This window comes from Aphelocoma coerulescens, chromosome 25, assembly GCF_041296385.1.
Source record: "Aphelocoma coerulescens isolate FSJ_1873_10779 chromosome 25, UR_Acoe_1.0, whole genome shotgun sequence".
Taxonomy (NCBI): domain Eukaryota; kingdom Metazoa; phylum Chordata; class Aves; order Passeriformes; family Corvidae; genus Aphelocoma; species Aphelocoma coerulescens.
This window is the reverse complement of record NC_091038.1, coordinates 2,642,968-2,664,526: the sequence shown is the minus strand read 5'-3', so window position 1 is coordinate 2,664,526 and position 21,559 is coordinate 2,642,968. Positions and strand designations below refer to the sequence as shown.

The window sequence follows — 21,559 nt, the reverse complement described above, 5'->3', positions numbered from 1 at the left end:
AATTGTTCCCTGGGAGGGTGGGCAGGCCCTGGCACAGGGTGCCCAGAGAAGCTGTGGCTGCCCCTGGATCCCTGGCAGTGTCCAAGGCCAAGGCTGGACATTGGGGCTTGGAGCAGCCTGGGATAGTGGGAGGTGTCCCTGCCCATGGGCCTGGATGGGATTTAAGTCCCTTCCCACCCAAACCACTCTGGGATTCTCTGACCCTCCCAAACCCAACAGGAGGGGCCACAGCAAAAGCCTTGGACAGTGACCTCAGGCAGCTCCTCCTGCCCTTGGAAATTCACCACACAGAGAAAAGCAACACAACTGGATGGAAAATGTTCATATTTCAACAGTTTAGCACCAGACTCACAGAATTTTTAGCCTTTGCACCACTCAAATGCAATGAACCAACTCTTTTTTTTTCAAGCATGGGAAGCACATCCCAAATTTACAAGCACACAATGAACTGTCCTCCTTCAGCACTCTCAGGCTGAACAACCCCACCACAGACCGAGACATCCAAAGCAGAGAGTTTGTATTAAAAATTATATATATTGTGTCAAATAAAACAATCAGTCTGTGTACAAATTTATACATGACAAAAAATAAAACTCTTTGAATAACACTGCGTACAAAAGAAAAAGTGCTGGCTGCTGTTCTGCTCTACGAGTTCTAGAAGCAACAGGCTCACCAAAGGCATTAGTAAACACCTAAACTGCATTGCAGGACTCAGGTAAGGCACAGAATTCAGTTATTTAGGGGTGGAAATAGTCCTGTACAGCATTCAGCACCTCTGCCAGGCTCCTTTAGCTGTGCTCCGAGAGCTGATGAAGAAGCACTGGAAAATACATCATCACTGTCAGGCCCCAGCTCTGAAACACCTGACAGAGCCAAAAAACGCTTTAGAGCCACTTCTGAGCTCATTCCTCTTTCTCTTCCTCCAGTTTTTGGCCAGGTGGTGTTTTTATCCGAGTTTCAGGCAGTTTTTAATCCAACAATGAGAACGCTGAAGAGATGCCCGCGGCCGCTCACGCAGGAACAGGAAAGAGTCTGAAATTCTGAACAATCCCAAGTGTCCTCAGCCTTTTCCAAGCAATTTTTTGATTCTGTGATTGCTGCCAGAGCAGCGTAGCACTGGGAGGAGACGAGAAATGGAAACCAATTTAAATGTCCAGCTCATCACGGAGCAAATGTAAAATGTAGCCCTTGCCACAATTCTCATTTGTTTAAATCTTCCACAAAGAAAATATTCTTAAAACCAACAGGTACAGGACTTCCAGTCCTATCTTAGGTAATAAGGAGTTTTTTTACATATATATATATATATTTTTTTTTATCTTCACTTCCTTTACTAATCCTTTTACACCTGGGTTCTCAGTTTGGATGCCCCTGTCCCGTGCAGCACAGACTGACAGCACAGATCTGAGTGGAGATCAGGAAGATCACTTCAGTCCAATCAGCTCTTTCACTCTCCCACCAAAGGATTCCAGGCACTTGGTTAAGAGAAAACTGCTTTTAACCACATCTGAGTTACCCAGCTGTGATTTGTCCTATGGTCAAACAGCAAAATCCACAGGAGCACCAGGCACCTGATCCCAAAACTGCTGTAAAACCAATCAGCTCAAGGGCACAGAGTCCCTCCATGTGTGGAGGATCTGCCTCACAAGCAAATCGTTCTTCGTGAGCATCAGAAACTGCCCCAGTTACCTGCACAGGTGAGATCAGGGAGGGGAGGAGCTGCTGGGCCTGTGCTTCCCTCCCCTGCTCCAGCAATGCACTGGGAGAACCCCAGCGGGATGAGGGAATGTCAGTTCTGGGCCCAGACCCTCAGGATCAGCCACTTTCTCTGCAAAACAGTTTCCACAGAACAGCTGGGAATGACTGTCAGAGACTCCCACTTCCCAAAGTCACTGGTTCCTTTAGGGTGACACAAAGCTGACTAACCCAGCCAGTGCCCCGTTCCCACCAGGATTTTTAACGAGCCAGGGAGCTCCAAGCTGTGCCTCCTCCAGCACCTCACAGTCCACGGGCTGTGGCAGCACCTTCAGTGCTGTCTGCAGCAGGAACAGCCCACATGTCCATGCACTGCTGCCAAGCCACAGCTGCCACAGGAACCACAGTTTGCCTTCATGACAAAGGGTGATGGGAATTTGGAAGGGGCTGCTCAGGAGGCGGTGGAGTCACGGTCCCTGGAGGTGTTCAGAGGACTGGACGTGGCACTGAATGCTCTGGTCTGGGTGACAGGATGGTGCTGGGTCACAGGCTGGACTCGATGATCTCAATTTAAATGATTCTGTGATTCTGGCTTGTTTACATCCCACCTGCAGCACTGCTGACAAACTGATCACTTGGATGAACTTGCACACCAGTATTCCACGTCAATTTTCCTGGAAAGAAATCTATTCCATGAGGGCACAAGAAGCCCAGCCCAGCTCTGCTCAGTGACCTCCAAGGCCATGACGCTTTGTGAACGCCTGTTCAGCCTCTCACACTGTGGGTTGTTGATCTGGAGAGCAGCAAAATCCTCTTGTGCAAACAACATGGGTTCAGCGAGGCTGGGTGCAACTCCAGCAAAGGTTGGCACAGTTCAGCTTCCAGGGTGCTGTGACCAAGAACAAACACTCCGAAGTGCAGGGCCACGAACCCATCGGCCTCTGTGGCCAACACGTGCCAGGTCCGGTAAAAAATGACAACAAACAAAGTACAACTGTCACTGGGTCTGAAGGTCAATATCCAGGATCAAGGGAACATGGTTCTAAACAAAAACAACAGGCAGAGTTACGCATTCCCTCCCAAAGTCCCCTCAGGTGTCACACATCCTGTCAGTGTTGTCACCGAGCTGCTTTGGTCACAAAAGGTCACAGCTTTTGTCCTGTTTTGCAGAGGAATCTTCTGTTCAAGTGACCGAATCCTTCTTCCTCCGAAAGGGAGACTTGAGTCTTTTCCAGACACTGCTTTTGGGCTTGGATTTCTTCTCCATGGCCATCACGGCCTCCTTCTCCTTCCTGCGGATCTCGCGCACCAGCGCGTGGAACACGTCGTCGATGTAGTAGCGGAACGCGGCCGACGTCTCAAAGAAGGGGCAGTTGAATTCCCGTGCCAAAGCAGAGCCTTCCTCTTTGGACACCTGGGAAACAAGTGCACACCCTGGTCAGGGAAGCCAAACCCTGCGAGTTTATTCCTTTGCCAGCCCCTGTTGTGCTCAGTGTTTCTCTGCAGGGACACTCCAAGTCCCAGGGCAGGTCGTTTCCACCCATCTCCAAAGGCTTCTCTGCAAACCTGTTCTGCTTTCACTCATCACTTCTCTGGCAGTGCCAGAGACTCTCTGGACATTCACAAAAAACAAACTTCAAAGAATATTCCTTTTTTTGACCTAAACCTACAAGCTGTCTGACATGAGCAGCCTCAGGCCTGGTAGTTTGTTAAGGAAGTTTCCTTCTCCCCTGCCAGAAGCTGTTGTGTTTGTCACACTACTTCCCAGATCCAGGAAAACCCTTTCTAAAAGCTTTCTTGCTCCAAACCCCATCTAACCTGGCTTTGAACACTCCAGGGATGGGGCAGACAGAGATTCTCTGGGAACCCTGTGCCAGGGCCTCCCCACCCTCACAGGGAGGAATTTCTTCCCAATATCCCATCTATCCCTGCCCTCTGGCAGGGGGAAACCATTCCCCCTTGTCCTGGCACTCCAGGCCCTTGGAAATAGACTTTCTCCATCTTTCTTGCAGCTCCTTCACATCCTGGAAGGCCACAATGAGGTCAGCCCAAAGCCTTCTCTTCTCCAGGCTCAACATTCCCAGCTCCCTCAGCCTTTCCTCCCAGCAGAGCTGCTCCACCCCTCTGCTCATCCTGGAGCCTCCTCTGGGCTGACTCCAGCAGCTCCAGGTCCTTCCTGTGCCAGGCCCCAGGGCTGGGGCAGCTCTGCAGGTGGGGTCTCACCTGAGCGGGGCACAGGGGCAGAATCCCCCCATTCCTGCTGCCCACACTGGGGGCTCAGCCCAGGGCTCAGGGGGGGCTCTGAGCTCATGCCCAGCCTCACACCTACCAGCAAATCAGGAATTACAAACAAAGCAAAGCCCAGGATCAGCTGAACTTAAACACTTCATTTCCGTGCTTGCTACAGGCAGCCGGTTTTCACCACATTCCGTGTGAAACCAGCACTGCTCTCGTCACAGAGACAATATGACAAGAAACAAAGAAAGGGACAAAACCCTCTTGTTTCCCCGCATTTTCCAACAGGAACAGCTCCTGAGGGAGGGCTCCCCATGGCCTTTACCTGGCGCAGCTGGGTGAGGTCGGACTTGTTGCCCACCAGCACCACGGGGGTGTCGTCGGTGCGGCGCACGCGGTAAATGAGCTGCTTGAACTCGCGCACCTCGTGGAAGCTGCGCCGGTCCGTGATGGAGTAGCAGATGATGAAGCCCTCGCCAGCCCTCATGTACTGGTCCCTCATGGCTGTGAACTCTGCCTAGAAGCAGACAATGGCGTTGTTAGTTCCACCAGTGTAAAGAATTCCCGGTTTTCTCAGGATAGGAGACACAACCTGAGATCCAAACCCGGCTGTGCAAACACCTGGGCATCGACCTCCCCGCCCCACAAGCCGTGAGTGTGTTTGGGATGGCCCCCGAGGTTCCCTTGGCACAGAAACCCCACTGACACGTGATTTACCAGCTCACAGATGCTGCTGCTTCACCAGCGGGGGAAGCAGTGCCACAGTTTGAGTCAGGCACCATCAGCACGGTGCTCATGAGAAGTAAGAGAGCTCAAACCCCCCCAGTTTGGAATAAAAGAGGCATCTCTTAGGCAGGATTTCTGTCTCTACACCTGATCATTACAGGCTGCTTCACATGCTCTCCATTCACTTGTAATTACTCACACACCTGTCCTGCTGTGTCCAAAATATCCAGGTTGGCAGGTTCGTCATCGATGCGAATCCGGATTTTGTAGGCATCCTCTGTGGATTCCCAGGACATCAGAGAGATTGGGATACAAGCACAGCACTCATCAGCCACCAGCTCACCAAGACAGTGCTACATTAGAACCACCCACCCCAGCAGGAGCACTGGACTACCTCAGTCTGAGCTTTGTTTAAATTAAGTTACATTTCTAATTGTTCTGGTGTGATTCAACATTTCACGTGCAAAAATCGTGTTTTCCACCAAGGTGATCAAAATGAATTTCAGCCCAGAAATTCATTTTGGCCACCTTGGTGGGAAACACAGAGGAATATCATTTGGTTTTTCTCAAAGCCAGAAAAGATCTGTGGTTCACGGGAAGAACTGGTTGCCAACAACTGCTGACTTCTTAGAAGACATTATAATATATATCTCAATAAAATATATGAAACATTATATATGTAAATGTTAAATATTATATATGTAGATATAAATATTACTTATATAAATATTTATAATAAATACCATATAAAACCAATCTGTCTATGAATATATAAATACACAAATATTTTGTGCCTCTCAGTCAGCACTCCCACACTTTAAGAACCCACTCTCAGCAAGAATTTGGCTTTTTTTCCCCCACTTTTCCTTCCACTGGGTAAATGTTGGTTCAGGTTTCTCCTAGAGATGCTGCCAAAGTTCTACAGCACCAGAGTGAGTTGTTGAGCACTTTCATCCCTCCCAATTTCTCAAACACAGAAAACAATTGGCCTGACAAGTGAACAGGAAAGAGCTGAGCACAGCACAGAGCCTGGATTTTGTGAACAGACAACTAAAAATGGCTTAGCAGCAGTTTCAGTCCCTGTCTGCCAACACACAAACAGAGACAGGGCATGCCCTGAATGCATGGATTGGAAAATGATTAAAGAGCTGAAATTCAGGATTCACATCCCACTCTCAGGACCCTTCAAATCACAGAAACACAGAGAGGTTCAGGTTGGAAGGGACTGCAGCAGGTCAGCTGCAGGGCCATCCCAGAGCACAGGGCACAGGATTGTGGCCAGATGGGGCTGGGATGTCCCCAGGGAGGAGACTCCACGGCCGCTCTGGGCTCTGCTCAGGGCTGGGCACTGCCCAGGGCAGCACTTCTGCCTCCTGGGCAGGGCAATTGCCGGGCTCAGGCCCTGCCCGCTGCTCTGGGGCCGCTGCCGGGCCCCGGAGCAGAGCCTGGGCCCTGCCCTGAGCCCTCCCTGCACACAGGGACACCCAGGGCTGAGGGCCCCTCTCAGCTGGGGCTCCTCTCGAGGCTGAGCAGCCCCGGCTCCCTCAGCCTGTGCTGGGCACGGATCTCTCCGGGCCCTTCAGCATCTTTGTCACCCTCCGGGAGCTCCGTGTCCCTGCTGTGCTGAGGAGCCAGAGCTGGACACAGCACTCCAGAGGCGCCTCCCAGGGCTGGGCAGAGGGGCAGGATCACTGCCTGACCTGCTGGGAATGCTCTTCCTGATGAGTGATCAATCTACAGCCAGATTTACAGGTATCTTTGAATTGAATACCTTAAAGCAATAGGCTGTAACAGCTCGACCTGGCAAGGGAATAAACGAACAGAAAAGAGATTTTCCTCACCAATAGTGGGATCATGATCCTCTGGGAACCGGTGACTGATGAACTGCATGGTCATGGCTGAAAGCAGAAATCAGGGAACAAGTGAGCAGCTCAGCTCACAGCTCCCCTGATCCCACCGCTACCCCACAGCCACGGCACAAAACCAAACCCGGGCACGGCCCGGGCCGAGCGCGGGGGCTGCAGTCGGCCCAGGGATGCTCCGCCCGTGTCCTCCGCTGGGACGAGCCCCAGGGACGCGGCCGGAGGCGGAAAGCGATGACCGGGACATCCCGGGAGGGGTCCGGACACCGCGGCGGGGACACCCCGGGATGGGCCGGGCCACCTCGGGAGGAGCCGTGATATCCCGAGAGGGGCCGGGACACCCCAGCGAGGGCACCCCGGGAGGGTCGGGATACCTCGGGAGGGGCGGCACCGGGCCCAAAAGGGGGGTTTACTCAGGGAACGCGGCTCCCCCTCGGCCGCTGCCCAGCCGAGCCCCTCGGGCCGAGTCCCCCGGCCCTGCCCCCGCGGCGCACGGCGGGTCCCGGGGCGGGTGGCGGCCGCAGCCCCGCACTCACCGCTCTTGCCGACGCCGCCCGCGCCCAGCATCACCAGTTTGTACTCTCGGGACTGCCCCGGGGCTCCGCCGCCGCCGCCCGGGCGGGCTCCGGGATCCATCGCCGCTCCCTCGCCGCTGCCCCGGCCCCGCTCGCAGCGACACCGAAATGGCGGCGGCCCCTCCGCCACAGCGCCCGCCCGGGCCCGCCCCGGCCTGGGCGCGCAGCGGGCGGGGCCCGACGGCGGCTCGGCGGGGACACGGCCCTGCCCGCGCCCGCCCGCGCACCCCCGGACCCGCGTCCCCTCAGCCCCGCGACTCCCGGATCTCGGGGCCGCCGTCAGCTCTCGGACCCCCCCTCAGCCTGCGACTGCCTCCTCCATCCCCCCATCCCCAACACCCAGGGTTTCCCCACAAGCCCAGACCCCCTCTCCATCCCGGGGCTCCCCCCAAGCCCCGGGTCCCCCTCCCCGCCCGGAGGCTCCCGCAGCCCCGGGACTGCCCCGAGGGGCTTCTCCGGCCCGAACCCCCCTCCAGATCCCCGGACCCCCTCCCATCCCCGAGGGCTCCACCAGCCCCGGGACTTCCCCCACAGCTCCCTGGCCCCAGGGCTCCCCCGGCGCCGCATCCCCCCCACTCCTATCAGGGGCTCTGGCTCCAAACCTCACCCACAGCAGCAGCAGGAAGCAGAATATTTATACATTTATTTATAATGAAAGTATGGTTCTAATTATTTACAACACATCGGAAAGCCGAGGTTTGTATAGATGAGCCATCCCGGCTGTCTGGGCTGCAGCAGCGACACAGCCCCTTCTTAAACCCACAGCTCCTGTCCCAAAAGCTGCCCCATGCCTGGGAGCAGTTCCTGTGCCACTGCTCCACGCCAGAGTTCTGTCTGCACTCAGCCCCCGGTGCAGTTCATGTCCAAAACAGTCCAAAAACAACAGTCCAAAAACTCATTCCCAGGTTCTGCGCAGGAAGCAGGAGCTGCTGGACCCAACTGCTGCCCTTTGGGAAACCACCGTGGAACGTGCTGGCTCTGGTGGAACCCAGAGAATGAGGGAAAAGGAATTCCTCCTGGGCGGGAGTGCATTCCAGGGTGACTGGAAACGGTTCAGTACCAAGGCTACAAGTGCCAAGTCCACCTGGGGCAAGGTGGACCTATCCAAAAACCTGAGCATCCCCCTACCCCAACATGTGGCTAGATTGAGAACTTGTGGGATTGGTAAAACCACACTTCAAAACAAAACCAAGCCGAGTTACAAGAGATGTTTGAAATAAAAACAAAGAGTTTTCAAAATGTGATGCTCAAGTTTTTCACTACTCCTGGATGTTCCTTCCCTCTGGTCAAAGTCCAAAACTGAGGCTGAGTCACCAGCAGCTCACTGGGGCTGACAGCAGGAGCACTCCATAAAATGCAAACGCAGAGTGGAGTCAGTGGCACTGACTCTTCCCTTTAAATTATCTCAGAAAAACAGAAAACGTGGCCCAAGAGGCTTCCCTGGTTCCTCTTTACAGCACTTCTCCCTTGCACAAGGGACTAGCCCTGTCAGGATGCTATTCCAAATACTCCTTTTTAAAATTGACAAATACACTGACGAAATAAGGATTTTAAAAACAATGGAGCCCTTCCAAGGGTTCCAATTGGCTTCTGCAAATGTAAAAACAACACCTCTGTGCCAAGTTCGTTCTGGAATATACATGCATTATTGCTAGAGGGGAAAAACCAGATGAATGAAAACTCTTCTGCAGTTTTTATGGTGCCATCCAGAATGGCATCTGTTGTTTTGCTCGCTGTTGTGAGGACGGGTACTGGTACCCCAAACTCCAGCCCTGTGAAAAAGTACTTGCGTTTTTATGGCCACCATGTTCCTCCTCTTCATCTGATGAATCTCCAGCATAGGCCACTAATCCAAAGCCCTTCTCTGCAGTTTTCATCTTCTTGGTTTGATGATCTAGGAGGGGAAAACAAAACAAGCCCCCCCAGCCCCCAAGAAGGAAAAATAAAAACAAAACAAACAAAAAAGAGATAAAGTGCCCCAAAACGAGTTAATAATAATAAAAAAAAAAGATGTTAATTGTAAATTGTTAGTTGGACACCATTTTGAGGTCACAAGGCCAATGGTCATCCAAGGTCGAAGGCCACACGAAACAGCACCAGCAACAGCCATGTGATCCATCAGAACCATGTAAGAGAACAGAGAAACAAGAAAGAAACACACAGAAAAGGTAAAGTTAGCAAATGGCTCTCAGCGAGGGCAATTTCACCGTTAAAGAGATCAACACGTAAAGAAAAGCAGAAATTTTGTTCAAAAGGAAGCTAACAGGAGAGCAATGTCTGGGAGCAAGACTGCAGAAGAACTAAGGTTAAACAGGCTGGGTGATGTCCCTGCAGAGCTGAAAGCACTGAACTGCCTGCAGACTTAAACAACTGCATGTCTGACCAAGTTCAAACCCTTGCTGAGTGACAGCCCTAGGAAAGATGAAATCCTGACAGCATTTGTGTTGTCTGCAGCCAGAAATGTGTGTAAATCCCCACGTGAGCACAACTCCCCCAACGCTCCTCAGTGCCTCTGAGGCAGCTGCTCACAATGCAAAGCCTCACCTGTGCCACAGAACAACCCCACCACATTCTGTGCTGCCTGATGGGTCAAAACTCCCTGTCTTTAGTCCCTCACTTAATTAAACTCCACTCATTTCATAGAGATATTTATTAAAGCTTTGAAAAGCAACCTGTGTGTATAACCACAGCAAGCATCAGTGCTTTTAGAGCAGTGCAATGTCACCTGCTTTGCACTTCAACCAAGAACAGCCAAAAAAAAAATCACCGGTTTGGACACGTGTTAAAATCAGCACCAGCTCATTTGGGAAAGGAATCTGGACTTACAAGGGTGTTTGGGAAAGGAAACTGGACTTGCAAGGGCATTTGACCCATTGCACTCACCATGGCTGCCTGGTAAAGACCCCGCACCTTTTCTTTCTTCCGATTCCGCTTTCATTCCAGTGACAGGAAAAGCTGGCGGAGGCATCAACTGCCTGTTCAAAGCAATAGTTTTTTCTTTTTTAAACCAAGCTGAGAGTCAAAGGTAATAAAAACCAAATTCCTAACTCAGCCCTTGGCCTGAGGAGTTCAACTTTAAATTCCCTGACTCATCCAGCGACTCTACTGGTGGACTGCAGGGAATGATGGCCCCCGCCCGGAGCTCTACAAGGCCTGTCCTCTCCCAACATTCTTACTTCCAAATGGGACAGGAAGGGATTGGATGGATGGGCTGTTAGAGGGGTAAGAAACTGGCTGGATGGCAGTGCCCATGGATGTCCAGTCAATGGCTCAATGTCCAAGATGAAACCAGTAACAAGTGGTGGCTCTCCAGGGTCTGTGCTGGAGCCAGTACAATGTAACGTGTGACAGTGGCAAAATACCAGACCCAGACAAAGTAAGACTTGAGGAGTGGAAATGAAGCTATTTTCATTCTGTAGCATGAAAAGGTAACCCTTGCATCCCTTCTCCTTAAAAAACCCAACCCAAAATATAAAACAACCCACGACAACCAAACGATCCCCAAGTCAAAGACGAGAACATGAAACCCATCTCTGAAATAAGCTTTGCATGAGAACCAGGAGAGCCCTGGCCATGATTTCCTCACTCACCTGTCCCTCTCTCTCTCCTTTCCTGAGGAACTTGCTGGCTTCGCCGCGGCTCCCTCGATTTCACTCTGACTGGAGAAGCCTGTACCTAAATTAGTCATATGAATGGGTCCATGCTATGAGCAGAAAAACACACGGCATTAGCAAATCTACAACTACAACAAAAGCTACAGCTCCTTAATGATACTGTTAGGAAACCCAACCTTTCAGAGCATATGGCCAACTAGCAGGAGGAACCTCTAATCACCACTGTTACACAAAATGCTTTTTCCTAAAAATACTGAGGGCAGCGTGGTAAGAAACATGCCTGAGCACCACTCTGGAAGACTCCTCACCACCTACTCCACCTTGTCAGTAGTTCAGGACACTAAAGAGAGCTGGTCCCTTCATGGATCACCTATAACCTCCTCAGTCATCTAATTCTGAACACTGAGCAGACTTCATGCCACAGGAATCTGCTCGAGATTCTAATATTAGCTCTAACACATGGGCAGTTCCTTATTGCCTCGAGGCAAAGCTTTTATTAAGGGTTCTGCCTGTGGCAGGGGTGTAGCATCACAGAAGCATTTACAGACACTCCCTCTGCTCACATGCAAATCTGAAGAACTCAAAATTTTTTTTTTTTAAATCATCTGACTATCTAAAAAACAAATAAATTAAGCTTTTCAACTAGGCTTCTTGAAATCCTCTCAAGTGCAACCTGCAAGGTAAATGGGAAAATCTGGAAGTTATTACATTTCCCTCCCTCAAAAAGCCTACCTAAAAACCCCAAAAATTCCAATAAATCCCCAAATAATCTCCCCTTAAGTCAAGCAGTCCCACGCTCTTGTCATGTCTGTGACCTGGATGCACCACTTGTCTTTGGGAAGGACTGGGGGCGTGGAAAAAAGCTGGAATGAGCTCAGCCACAGCTTTAGAGCAGTGCATCCACTCAGAGACACCAAAGCGTGGGCCCTGTGCTTTGGAACAAGCACTGCCCTCTGCCCAAGGCCCTGCACAGCTGCTCCAACAACCTGGGCTAACAACAACCTCTCGCCAACCCCGCTCTGCCTCGGTGAGGGAAGTAAAATTGCTGATTTTATTCCACCTGGTATCCCAGCAGTCCTGACTCTCTCTCATCAGGCAGTTCCTCGGTGAAGCGTCTCTTTTGGCCCTGGGGATGCTGTTGGACTTGTGGCTGTGTACCAGCTGGCATGGTGGTTTTTACTGGGGCAGCAGGAAGGAAAGGAGCGCTCAGTGGACTCTGCCATGCACAAGTCAGAGAGAAAACACAAGAAAATTGGATACTGTGCTTGTAAAGTATTCATTTCATGCCGTTTCATACAAAGGAGCAGAACACACGACTGGTTTCTCTAGATTATAAGAGAACTTAGAGGAAAATTCACAACTGAAGAGGTAAAACAAGTATTTCATTTAGAGAATGCTCCCACCTCAAACTAATTCCCATCTGTAACTCAAACTCATGCACCTACATAGGGGCACCACAGCCTGTGATGATGCTCCTCAGAAATGAGCCCCCACCCCCTGAAAATGTCCTTGCTGTTAACAGGGAGTATGGAAAGTGCAGTAGGAAGCAGCCACATGACAATTTAGGTGCTCAGAGGGAAGGAGCAGCTAAACAATAAGAAAACAAACAAACAAATGAAACCAACAAACACACCCACTCCCCCCCCAAAAAAAAACCCAAAACAAAAATAATATACACAAAACACAAAAACAAAACCACACCAAACAAACCAACAAAAAACCCCAAACAAACAAGGCAAAAAAAAAAAATAGAGCCCTAAAGAAGAATTCACCATCTGGAACTACAAAAGTCTTTTCTTGCTGGTTAATTTGCCAACTATACATAGCAAGGAGTGACCCTGGGGCAGTACCTGGCCAGTGCTGGCTGGAGGCTGGACTTGAGGTATCGGGTACTGCGTGGGCACGGGTGGCACTGCCGTGGGCAGCGTGGGGAGGACTCCAGGAGCCAAGGGCACTGCAGGGGGGACTATCCCTGGTACCCCATAGGGAGGCTGGACAGGCTGCTGAGGAGGGGGAACCACAGGATAACCAGACTGGTACCCGTTGGAAGGGTAATAGGAGGGCTGGGAAGGGACGCTGTTGATTGTGGCCGGCTGCGTGAAGCCTGGGGAGAGATGGGGAAAAATCATCTTAGTTCTGCCACAGTCACCAAAAGATCCAGTTTAATTCCAAATGTAAAAGAAGCTGGACTCTTGAGGCCGAGTTACTGGTGATATTTACCTGCCAAGGGAACTGCAGTGGTTATCTGGTTCACGAATCGGGAGTACTCGGCATGAACCTACGAAGAATTTCAAAGATTAGACAATAAAAATGTATTTACAAAATCAACCTTTATGTAATTCCCCATAACCACGTGAGGGAATGCTGATTACAGAACACACAGTGCACAAGGACAGCAATAACCCAAACAATCCACCCACCAAAACCCCAATAAACATCCCCCTCATCCTACTGGCCTCTGGGGCAGATCTGTGTAAATTATGGGATAATCTTTCACAGGAAAAGATTTATTACCACAAATTTATTACCACAACAGAGAGAATAAAAAAGCTTCCAAATATTTTTCAAAAGAGACTTTGTAGCCCATACTCCATTATCTTATTATTATATTAACTGAAAGAATCCAGGACTTTATTGTCATTCATGTAAGAGAAGCTGAGAAATTGAAGTTTCTCTGTGTACATGTGAGAGATTTTCTAGAATTTTTTTGCTACACCAGTCACTTTATCTTTCCTAAAGCCAACAGTGCAGCTTTGGACATCATGTAAAGCCAAAGCAAGGGAAGCTGGAGCAATAAGCAAAAAGCAGGATTCTTTAATGTTTGCAGTCAGACATTCCCTTGTCCTCACCCCCAGTGCTGCTCAGGAAGCATTTGCATTTTTCCCCCAGAAAAATTCCCGTACTCTCAGCTCCTTCCTGAGAAAAGTTTATTCCCTGTACAAGAATTAGACAGGAACCCTTGAAAGAAAAAACCTGTGAGCAAGTCAGACACATGGATAGCTTTGCTGAAAGCATTAAAAATTCTTCAGCCAAGCACACCCAAAAGCTACAGGAGGCTCTGAAATCTCATATTTGTAAGAGCTACTCACGGTTTGCAATAGGTTCTCACACAGCTTTTTAGCAGCTGCCAAACCTTCTGGCTTTGGGTGACTGAAAACACACACAAAAAAACCTCGTAAGAACAAACTTTTCTGTCCAATTTGGAAGTTCCTTCAGAATTATCCTTTAAGGAAGAAATTCCTCCCTGTAAGGACGGGGAAGCCCTGGCAAAGGGTGCCCAGAGAAGCTGTGGCTGCCCCTGGATCCCTGGAAGTGTCCAAGGTCAGGCTGGACGGGGCTTGGAGCAGCCTGGGACAGTGGGAGGTGTCCCTGCTCATGGCAGGGGGTGGGATGAGATGAGCTTTAAGGTGCCTTTCAACCCAAACCCTTCTGGGATTCTGTGACACTACCCTATCACCATATGGTTACATCCTTATCACTTCAGAGACCCCTCTGTTTAAGTCCAACCAGGTTCAACACCTATTTCATTTGCATTAACTCAGTCAGAATTCAGAATTCCCCACCGTGATTAAACATTAAACAACACTCCTGACTGGCCACTGGGATTTTTTTATGGTTTTTAGGAACTCCCCCATACCTGATGTAGATGTACATGGGTTCAAAGGCTTCTCTGCCTGATGCTGGTTCTATGCAACCTGAGCCTTTCCCTCGAAGAAAGACTTTGGCACCAGTTTCAATCTGAATGTGCTGCAAGTAGGAGCAGCCAGGCCCTTCCACCTTCTCCTTGACGTTAAATGTGGGAACAGCATGTTCCAGCCCAACAAATAACTTGTCCTGGACATAATGCATCTGCAAATGAACAGCACAAGCTTAGTATTTCACTCTAAGAAATAGGATGTTCCTTTCACTGAGGGCACAAATCCCATTGCTGTGACAGACAGAAGGGTTCAGTGTCAGATGGCACAGTGAGCCCTGTGCTCTTCTGGAAGTAGGACTGCTCTCTCCATCCCTTTTCTTTTAGGAGGCCACTGTCACCTGAGTCTCACTCTCCAGACTCAGTCTTGTTAGTCCTCCAAGTCGAGGGGGATTTTTTTGGGGTGTTTTTTCAGCTTTTGTGTTGTGGGTTTGTTATTATTTTTTTAATAAACAGCATGTGACATGTCTGCTGTGTAAAAGGTAAATCTTGTAAGCAGTGATATTCAGTGAAATCCACATTGATGGATGCACTCACCCCTGACTGGAATGGAGGTTTTTGGCCAACAGCTGGAGTTATCTGAGTGATAGGGGCTGGCTGGTGATAGACAGTGACTGTGGCTCCGTTGAACGTTGGGCTGGAGCCCGTGGCTGCTTTCACCACTCCGTTGGTAATTATCTCTTTGATTCTGTTAACAGCTCCTGGTTGAGAGAATATGAAATTCATCCTTATTCAGCTGCCCAGAGTAACCAAATTCTGCCATGACAGGGTTACTTTCCATATGCTGTGGCAGAAGGCCCAGGATTAGCACCCTGGTATGGGATCACAGAGGATGGCAACAAGCCACCCCCAGGGAGCAGCTGGAGCTGTGCCAGGGGAGGTTTAGGTTGGAGATCAGGGAAAGGTTCTTCCCCCAGAGGGTGCTGGGCACTGCCCAGGCTCCCCAAGAACAAGCACAAGGCTGCCAGAGCTCCAGGAGCGTTTGGACAATGCTCTCAGGGATGCCCAGGGTGGGGTTGTTGGGGTGTCTGTGCAGGATCAGGAGTTGGACTGGATGATCCTGTGGGTGCCTTCCAGCTCAGGCATTCTGTGAAGTATCAGAATTCCTTCTCCATTTCCCCCTGATGAAGTTTGGGTCAATGTTTTAAGGCAAGGGCAGGGTCCTGAACTAGGAAGGAACAACCCCAGGCACCAGCACAGGCTGGGGGTGACCTGCTGGGGAGGACCTGGGGGTGTCACCAAGCTGTCCCTAAGCCAGCCCTGGGGGCCAGGGGCCAGTGGGGTCCTGGGATGAATGAGGAAGAGCATTCCCAGCAGGTCAGGCAGTGATCCTGCCCCTCTGCCCAGCCCTGGGAGGCACCTCTGGAGTGCTGTGTCCAGCTCTGGCTCCTCAGCACAGCAGGGACACGGAGCTCCCGGAGGGTGACAAAGATGCTGAAGGGCCTGGAGAGATCCGTGCCCAGCACAGGCTGAGGGAGCCGGGGCTGCTCAGGCTCGAGAGGAGCCCCAGCTGAGAGGGGCCCTCAGCCCTGGGTGTCCCTGTGTGCAGGGAGGGCTCAGGGCAGAGCCCAGGCTCTGCTCCGGGGCCCGGCAGCGGCCCCAGAGCAGCGGGCAGGGCCTGAGCCCGGCAATTGCCCTGCCCAGGAGGCAGAAGTGCTGCCCTGGGCAGTGCCCAGCCCTGAGCAGAGCCCAGAGCGGCCGTGGAGTCTCCTCCCTGGGGACATCCCAGCCCCATCTGGCCACAATCCTGTGCCCTGTGCTCTGGGATGGCCCTGCCTGCGCAGGGAGGTGGCACCAGATGTGACCCTCTGTGGTCCCTTCTCTTAGGTCTCCCTGTCACACACTTATTCCCATGGGATCTCGGTGTGTTATCAGTGAGATAAGAGCTGGACCTGCCCAGGAACCCTGCCCACTCCCCCCACCTTCCTTGTAGTCCATCCAAAGTTTTGGTTTCCTGATGAATGCAGTACATGGCCCCTTAGGGATGTCTGAGCAGAGATCTTGGTATCAATGTTTGAATGGAGTCTGTTTTCACCACCAAGATGTTTATAACACAAATCCAACAAAGCCAGTCAGACAAACCCCTTATCACAAACATGGAGAGGAAAAGCAGAGTGTTTTGTACTCACTGTCAACCAGCTCCCGTGTCTGACCCTGAACATGAAGATACAAAGGACGATCTCTGGAAAGAAAAAGTCAAATATTCAATTAAACCCACAGACAACACAATAATAATGGATCCATATTACAGTCATATTATTAGTATTATTAGTATATTGTATTACAGTCATTACACACAGAAAGTCTTCCATAAAAATCTGAAATGCCCTCCAGATAACAGAATACAAATTCCTCAAGTACCACAGTGCTCAGGCAGAAAAGCTCTGCACTGAAAATATGATTCAGGAGTTGATGATGACTCATAAAAGTTACACCCCTGAAAACTTTAATTAGCTTGTCCACATAAATGGTTCACTAACTAAAAGCAGCAAGAAATTTGTATTTGGGAAGTTGCAGTGTTCTGTGGGGAGGAGTTCAGCACAGTGTGATCTGTCAGGGTGATGGTTGGTGTGGCTGTTATTTCACCCCACCTGTATTAGGCAGTCAGCACCATCAGAATGGCAAATTTATTGGTGACACTGCTCATAGAGAACCAACCAAACAGGAACCCCAGCACTTTGTCACTTGAGGAGAAAAGAAGGAGAACCTCCAAAAAAAAGAAATACAAACCCAGGTCCCACTTTGGCTTTCTCTTCTGCAGTCATGAACCTCCCTCGAGTCGAGACAGCTGCTCCACTCAGGCGACTGATCTGCAAAAAATGTACAAAGCCCAGTGACACACCTGACAATAACAACCAGGGCACACACAGAATACCAAAGGCTAAACAATGTTGTTGTATAAAATACCCAGAAATTGTTAATAAAGTGCTAAGAGACTGATGCTGGCTCTGAACTCATCATACAACAATTTACTGAAAAAACCAATTAACTACTAAACATCCACTTTTAGAAAACACGAGTTTTCTAGAAGGAAACAGCCACTGAATAGAGTTCACTGCAAGTTCTTTTAACCTTACAAGTTAACCTTATCTCCTCAGTTAACCTGGCAGATACAGAGGTAAGATGTTATGTAACCTCCGAGCTCCCAAGGCCAACAAAGCTGCCGTGGGTGTGGGATGTACCTCGTCCTGGGTCTGGCCCCTGGTCAGCAGGTTCCTGCACGTGAGGGGGACGTCGTTGATCTCCACCTCTGCCACCACAAGGTCATCTTTGCTTTTACTCGTAGCTGGACCTTTTCCCAGAGCCTGCAGCTTCAACGAGAACCGTTGCAGAAGACCAGTGGGTGGAAAGCAGTGATGCAAGGAAAACAAACTGAGCCCGGAGCTCGAGGGGTGAACGTGCTTCTCGTTCACTCCTTTCAGTTGTTGAAGGCAAAATCTTTACAGAGATTAGTGGAAAGCTCATTGTACTCATTGTATCTACTGCTTAATCTGCCTCCTCACAACCCCGAGCCCAGATAAACACACCAGCTTCCTCTCAGCACATATTACTAGAATAATTCATGTTTCTGTTCTGGAAATTATGTAGAACTGAGCTGAGCAGAAACCAAAGCATTTTACACTTGAATTGGCAGCTCTGACAGAAATCTGAGAGACCAGTGAAACATGTTTGTAGCTTCTGCTTCTCTCAACAGGCTTTACAGAGACAGAATTGAGAATTTCTGTTCAGGATCTGAACTCATCCACACTACACTTCCCCACACCTCTTTTTTAAGACAGGGGTGTAATATTTTGTGTCAGGCTAAGAAATAAAAATCCACAGTCACCGATTCAGAAGCTACAGTGATTACCACATAGACCTTTTCAATGTACAGAGTTGGTACAGCCTTCTAAAAATTCCAAAATTAATTTTGGGGACATAAAGGTCAACCAAGACTCTACAAAAAAGGATAACATTCCAGTACCACCCATCCACTCTCACAAATAGCACTTGAAGCACTTGCAGGAGAGCCACAAGGCAGCTACAGAGGGACTCCAGCATAGGGCACTGTTCTGACATTAAACTGCTCCACTCTTTCCACACTTAAAAAAAAAGTACATTCATTAACCTGCAGCTCCTTCATTTCCATTCCCTCACAACCTGAAAGGTCATCAGCGTTAATCACTCCAGAAATGCCATCACTGAGCATGTTCTACCAAAAGCAACATATGCAATGGAAGAACTATATGCACGTTATAGATACTTGTTACTGTATTAAAAAATAGAAAAACCTGTGCAATAAAAATTGGCACCCCAAATGCACGTTAATTACTTGGTTAATGGCTCCCAGAGCAAAACAATTTGTCACAGGATGCCAGAGTGCCACCGAAGCTTGTGACAAAAACAGAGCTGGGAGAATGAGACAGCACCAGCATCTGCCAATTTTTGGATGTCTCAAAGTGCCAGTCAGCAAATGGATTTTACTTCCATGGGCTACGACTATGGAGGCTCCCTGAAACCAGTCCATGTGTCCTTAACACCAGGAATTCCACCCATTCCAGGTGGATTGTTAAGCACTGAGAAGCAAATCCCATCATTTCCACGTGGGATTCCTGACAGCAACACTCCAAGAACCACCTGCTGCTAAACCTCACACAGGGAAAAGGCTGCAGTGGTGACAGGGAAGCAATTAAAGAGAATTTGTGACAATTTCCCACTCTGTTTTATCTGTAAGTAAATCCAGTGGCAAAATGAGCACTCCTTTGGATGCAGCCTCACAAGGCAAAGCTCCGGACTGGCACGGTGTGAAAAAGGAGATACAACATCATAAAAGCCACTCTCCTTGCTAATTTTCTGTTTCAACAAGTTTGGATGGAAACTGGGGTCCTCAAAAATGGAAGGGAGGGAGTCCAGAGGAGGCCACGGAGATGCTCTGAGGGCTGGAGCTGCTCTGGAGCCAGGCTGGGAAAGCTGGGGGAGTTCACCTGGAGAAGAGAAGGCTCCAGGGAGAGCTCAGAGCCCCTTCCAGGGCCTGAAGGGGGTTTATAAAAAGGAGAGGGATTTTTTTTATACGGGCAGGTTGTGACAGGACAAAGAGCGACAATTTTAAAATGCCAGAGGGCAGAGTTAGATGGTATATTGGGAAGGAATTGTTCCCTGGGAGGGTGGGGAGGCCCTGGCACAGGGTGCCCAGAGAAGCTGTGGGTGCTCCTGGATCCCTGGAAGTGTCCCAGGCCAGGCTGGACAGGGCTTGGAGCAGCCGGGGACAGTGGGAGGTGTCCCTGCCCATGGCAGGGGTGGAATGAGATGTGCTCTGAAGTCCCTTCCAACCCAAACCATCCTGTGATTCCATGAAACTTGAAACAGCTTCTAAACTTGGCCCTAGCACCGGCTAAGGAGTAAGACAAGCCTGGGACTGGAACTGGAAAAGTGGCTTTAAGTTACACTTGCTTTAGAATAGAAAACTCAGAGACTGTTTAAGAGGAACACACAAGGGACCATCCAGTCCAACTGCCTGAGCTCACCAGGGTCAACCAGGCACAGGGCAGGGTTCAGCAAAGGCCGAACAAGCTGTTTAGACTTGGACATACAGCTCCTATTGGTAACTTCTTCAGGCATGAAAATAATTTGGTTCGTATTTTAAAGGGGCTGTTTCACACAGCAGTTTTTCCATCAGCTCTGCTATCTGGAAAACACTTCAGGAAAAACACTTTAAGAGTTGGACTCGATGATCCTCGTGGGTCCCTTACAACTCAGAATATTCTATGGCTCTAAGAAAAAAGTTTTTCACCTCCCTACAGGTGGCTTTGGTAAAGACTTACAGCGGACTGACCTCGCAGCCATCCACTACTTTCTGTTATGCTGAAAAAGATTTAAAAAATGGTTTCTAACTGCTTTTATCGCACCCAATTTCATCGCTTCCGGGCCCGGTGACAAATCAAGGTCCCCAGAACCCAGCCCTGACACCCCCCGCGCCCACCCACCTTGTCCGCCGTGCTGGGCGCCGGCTTCAGCTTCCCTTTGGCCATCAGCATCGCGTTGATCTTCGCCGCCACGGCCGCAGCCGCATCCAGCGCTCCCGAGGGCGCCGCGGAGCTCTCGGACCCGGCCACGGCGGCGCCGCCATCGCCGCCCCCGCCGGGAAACGGGCGCCCGGGCAGCGGCGCCGTGCCGGGGAGGAGGAAATTGGGTGCCGGGCCGGGCTGATCCCACTTGCTGCGGCGCCTGGAAAAGACAGAGGGAGCGTGAGGCGCTGCCCCGCGGGGCGCCGAGGCCGCCCGAGCCGCCGCGGCCGCGCCTCACCCGCCCGCGGCCCCCGCGTCCCGCTGCGCTCCGCCGCCCGCCGACATGGCCGACATGGCCCACACGGCTCCCGGCCGTCACTTCCGGCCCCGCGCCCGCCGCGCGACGCCGCTTCCGCCCGTTGCCATGGGGACGGCGCGGCCCCTTCCGGCCGCTGCCATGGAGACGGAGCTGGCAGTGCGGGGGCAGGGGGTGATAAGGGGTCGGAAAGGACCCTAAAGGTCATCGAGTCCAATCCCCCTCTGTTGTTTCCACGTGTATTATCCCAAGTATTATGCCGTTTTCCCCAAATGAGGCCTAAATGTGTAACTTTCTTTTGGCCCCACTGAAGTTTGAATGCCCCGTGTCCCGTTTTATCCCAGGGCAATGCAGAAATTAGTGTCTGATGTAAAGGCATTCTTATCACTGCTTGTTAACAACAAACTATCCACACACTGCACAAAACCCGACTCAAATGGTAATTTCATACCTTTTAAATCAACCCCAAATATCTGTGAAAGAATCGTGGAATCGAAGAATGGTTTGGGTTGGAACGGATCCTAAGGGAACCTAAAATGGTTGAGTTCACCCAAACATGGGCAGGGACACCTCCCACTGTCCCAGGCTGCTCCAAACCCCATCCAGCCTGGCCTTGGACACTTCCAGGGATCCAGGGGCAGCCACAGCTTCTCTGGGCACCCTGTGCCAGGGCCTGCTCACCCTCCCAGGAAACAATTCCTTCCCAATATCCAACCTCCATTTCCCCTCTCTCAATCTGAAGCCATTCCCCCTTGTCGTGTCACTCCAGTTCCTGATGAGAAGCCCCTCTGCATCTTCCCTGTAGCCACTTCAGGTCCTGGAAGGTGCTCTGTCTGAGGTCTCCACAGAATCTTGTCC

The 21,559-nt window shown here is 50.6% G+C and overlaps 2 protein-coding genes and 1 non-coding gene across 5 annotated transcripts; all 3 read right to left on the bottom strand.

Moving 5' to 3' along the window:
- Positions 1-307: 307 nt before the first annotated feature.
- On the bottom strand, positions 308-7,227 carry RIT1 (Ras like without CAAX 1). The gene is made up of 5 exons (XM_068995308.1): positions 7,055-7,227; positions 6,498-6,554; positions 4,860-4,933; positions 4,256-4,447; positions 308-3,109 (listed from the first exon to the last, which is right to left on the bottom strand). Exons 1-5 carry the CDS (start codon positions 7,152-7,154, stop codon positions 2,879-2,881), a joined length of 654 nt encoding a protein of 217 aa, XP_068851409.1. The 5' UTR covers positions 7,155-7,227; the 3' UTR covers positions 308-2,878.
- Positions 7,228-7,716: 489 nt separating this feature from the next.
- Positions 7,717-20,755, bottom strand: KHDC4 (KH domain containing 4, pre-mRNA splicing factor). 3 transcript variants are annotated; one of them, XM_068995174.1, is made up of 14 exons: positions 20,684-20,755; positions 20,365-20,605; positions 17,584-17,712; positions 17,132-17,211; positions 16,531-16,583; positions 14,939-15,102; positions 14,345-14,556; positions 13,797-13,857; positions 12,928-12,985; positions 12,558-12,811; positions 11,768-11,923; positions 10,684-10,796; positions 9,977-10,068; positions 7,717-8,987 (listed from the first exon to the last, which is right to left on the bottom strand). In XM_068995174.1, the coding sequence occupies exons 1-14, from the start codon at positions 20,737-20,739 to the stop codon at positions 8,788-8,790; spliced, it is 1,869 nt and encodes a 622-aa protein (XP_068851275.1). In that variant the 5' UTR covers positions 20,740-20,755; the 3' UTR covers positions 7,717-8,787. The 3 variants fall into 3 exon arrangements, with proteins under 3 accessions (XP_068851275.1, XP_068851276.1, XP_068851277.1); XM_068995175.1 differs by having other exon boundaries at positions 17,584-17,706; XM_068995176.1 differs by lacking the exon at positions 7,717-8,987 and having other exon boundaries at positions 9,976-10,068; positions 10,684-10,768.
- Positions 14,656-14,784, bottom strand: LOC138098761 (small Cajal body-specific RNA 4). The gene has a single exon (XR_011146644.1). It is a non-coding gene; the product is annotated as a small Cajal body-specific RNA 4 (non-coding RNA).
- Positions 20,756-21,559: the final 804 nt, after the last annotated feature.

What these genes read in the sequence shown, in the direction of transcription:
- RIT1 (XM_068995308.1), bottom strand. Translation starts at nt 7,154, where the DNA reads ATGGATCCCGGAGCCCGCCCGGGCGGCGGCGGCGGAGCCCCGGGGCAG. An exon ending in GGGCGGCGTCGGCAAGAGCG is followed by an intron (nt 6,555 to 7,054) that starts GTGAGTGCGGGG and finishes TTCTGCTTTCAG; the next exon opens with CCATGACCATGCAGTTCATC. An exon ending in GGATCATGATCCCACTATTG is followed by an intron (nt 4,934 to 6,497) that starts GTGAGGAAAATC and finishes GGGAATCCACAG; the next exon opens with AGGATGCCTACAAAATCCGG.
- KHDC4 (XM_068995174.1), bottom strand. Translation starts at nt 20,739, where the DNA reads ATGTCGGCCATGTCGGCGGGCGGCGGAGCGCAGCGGGACGCGGGGGCC. An exon ending in GACGCGGGGGCCGCGGGCGG is followed by an intron (nt 20,606 to 20,683) that starts GTGAGGCGCGGC and finishes TGTCTTTTCCAG; the next exon opens with GCGCCGCAGCAAGTGGGATC. An exon ending in AAAGCCAAAGTGGGACCTGG is followed by an intron (nt 16,584 to 17,131) that starts GTTTGTATTTCT and finishes TTTTCTTTCCAG; the next exon opens with AGATCGTCCTTTGTATCTTC.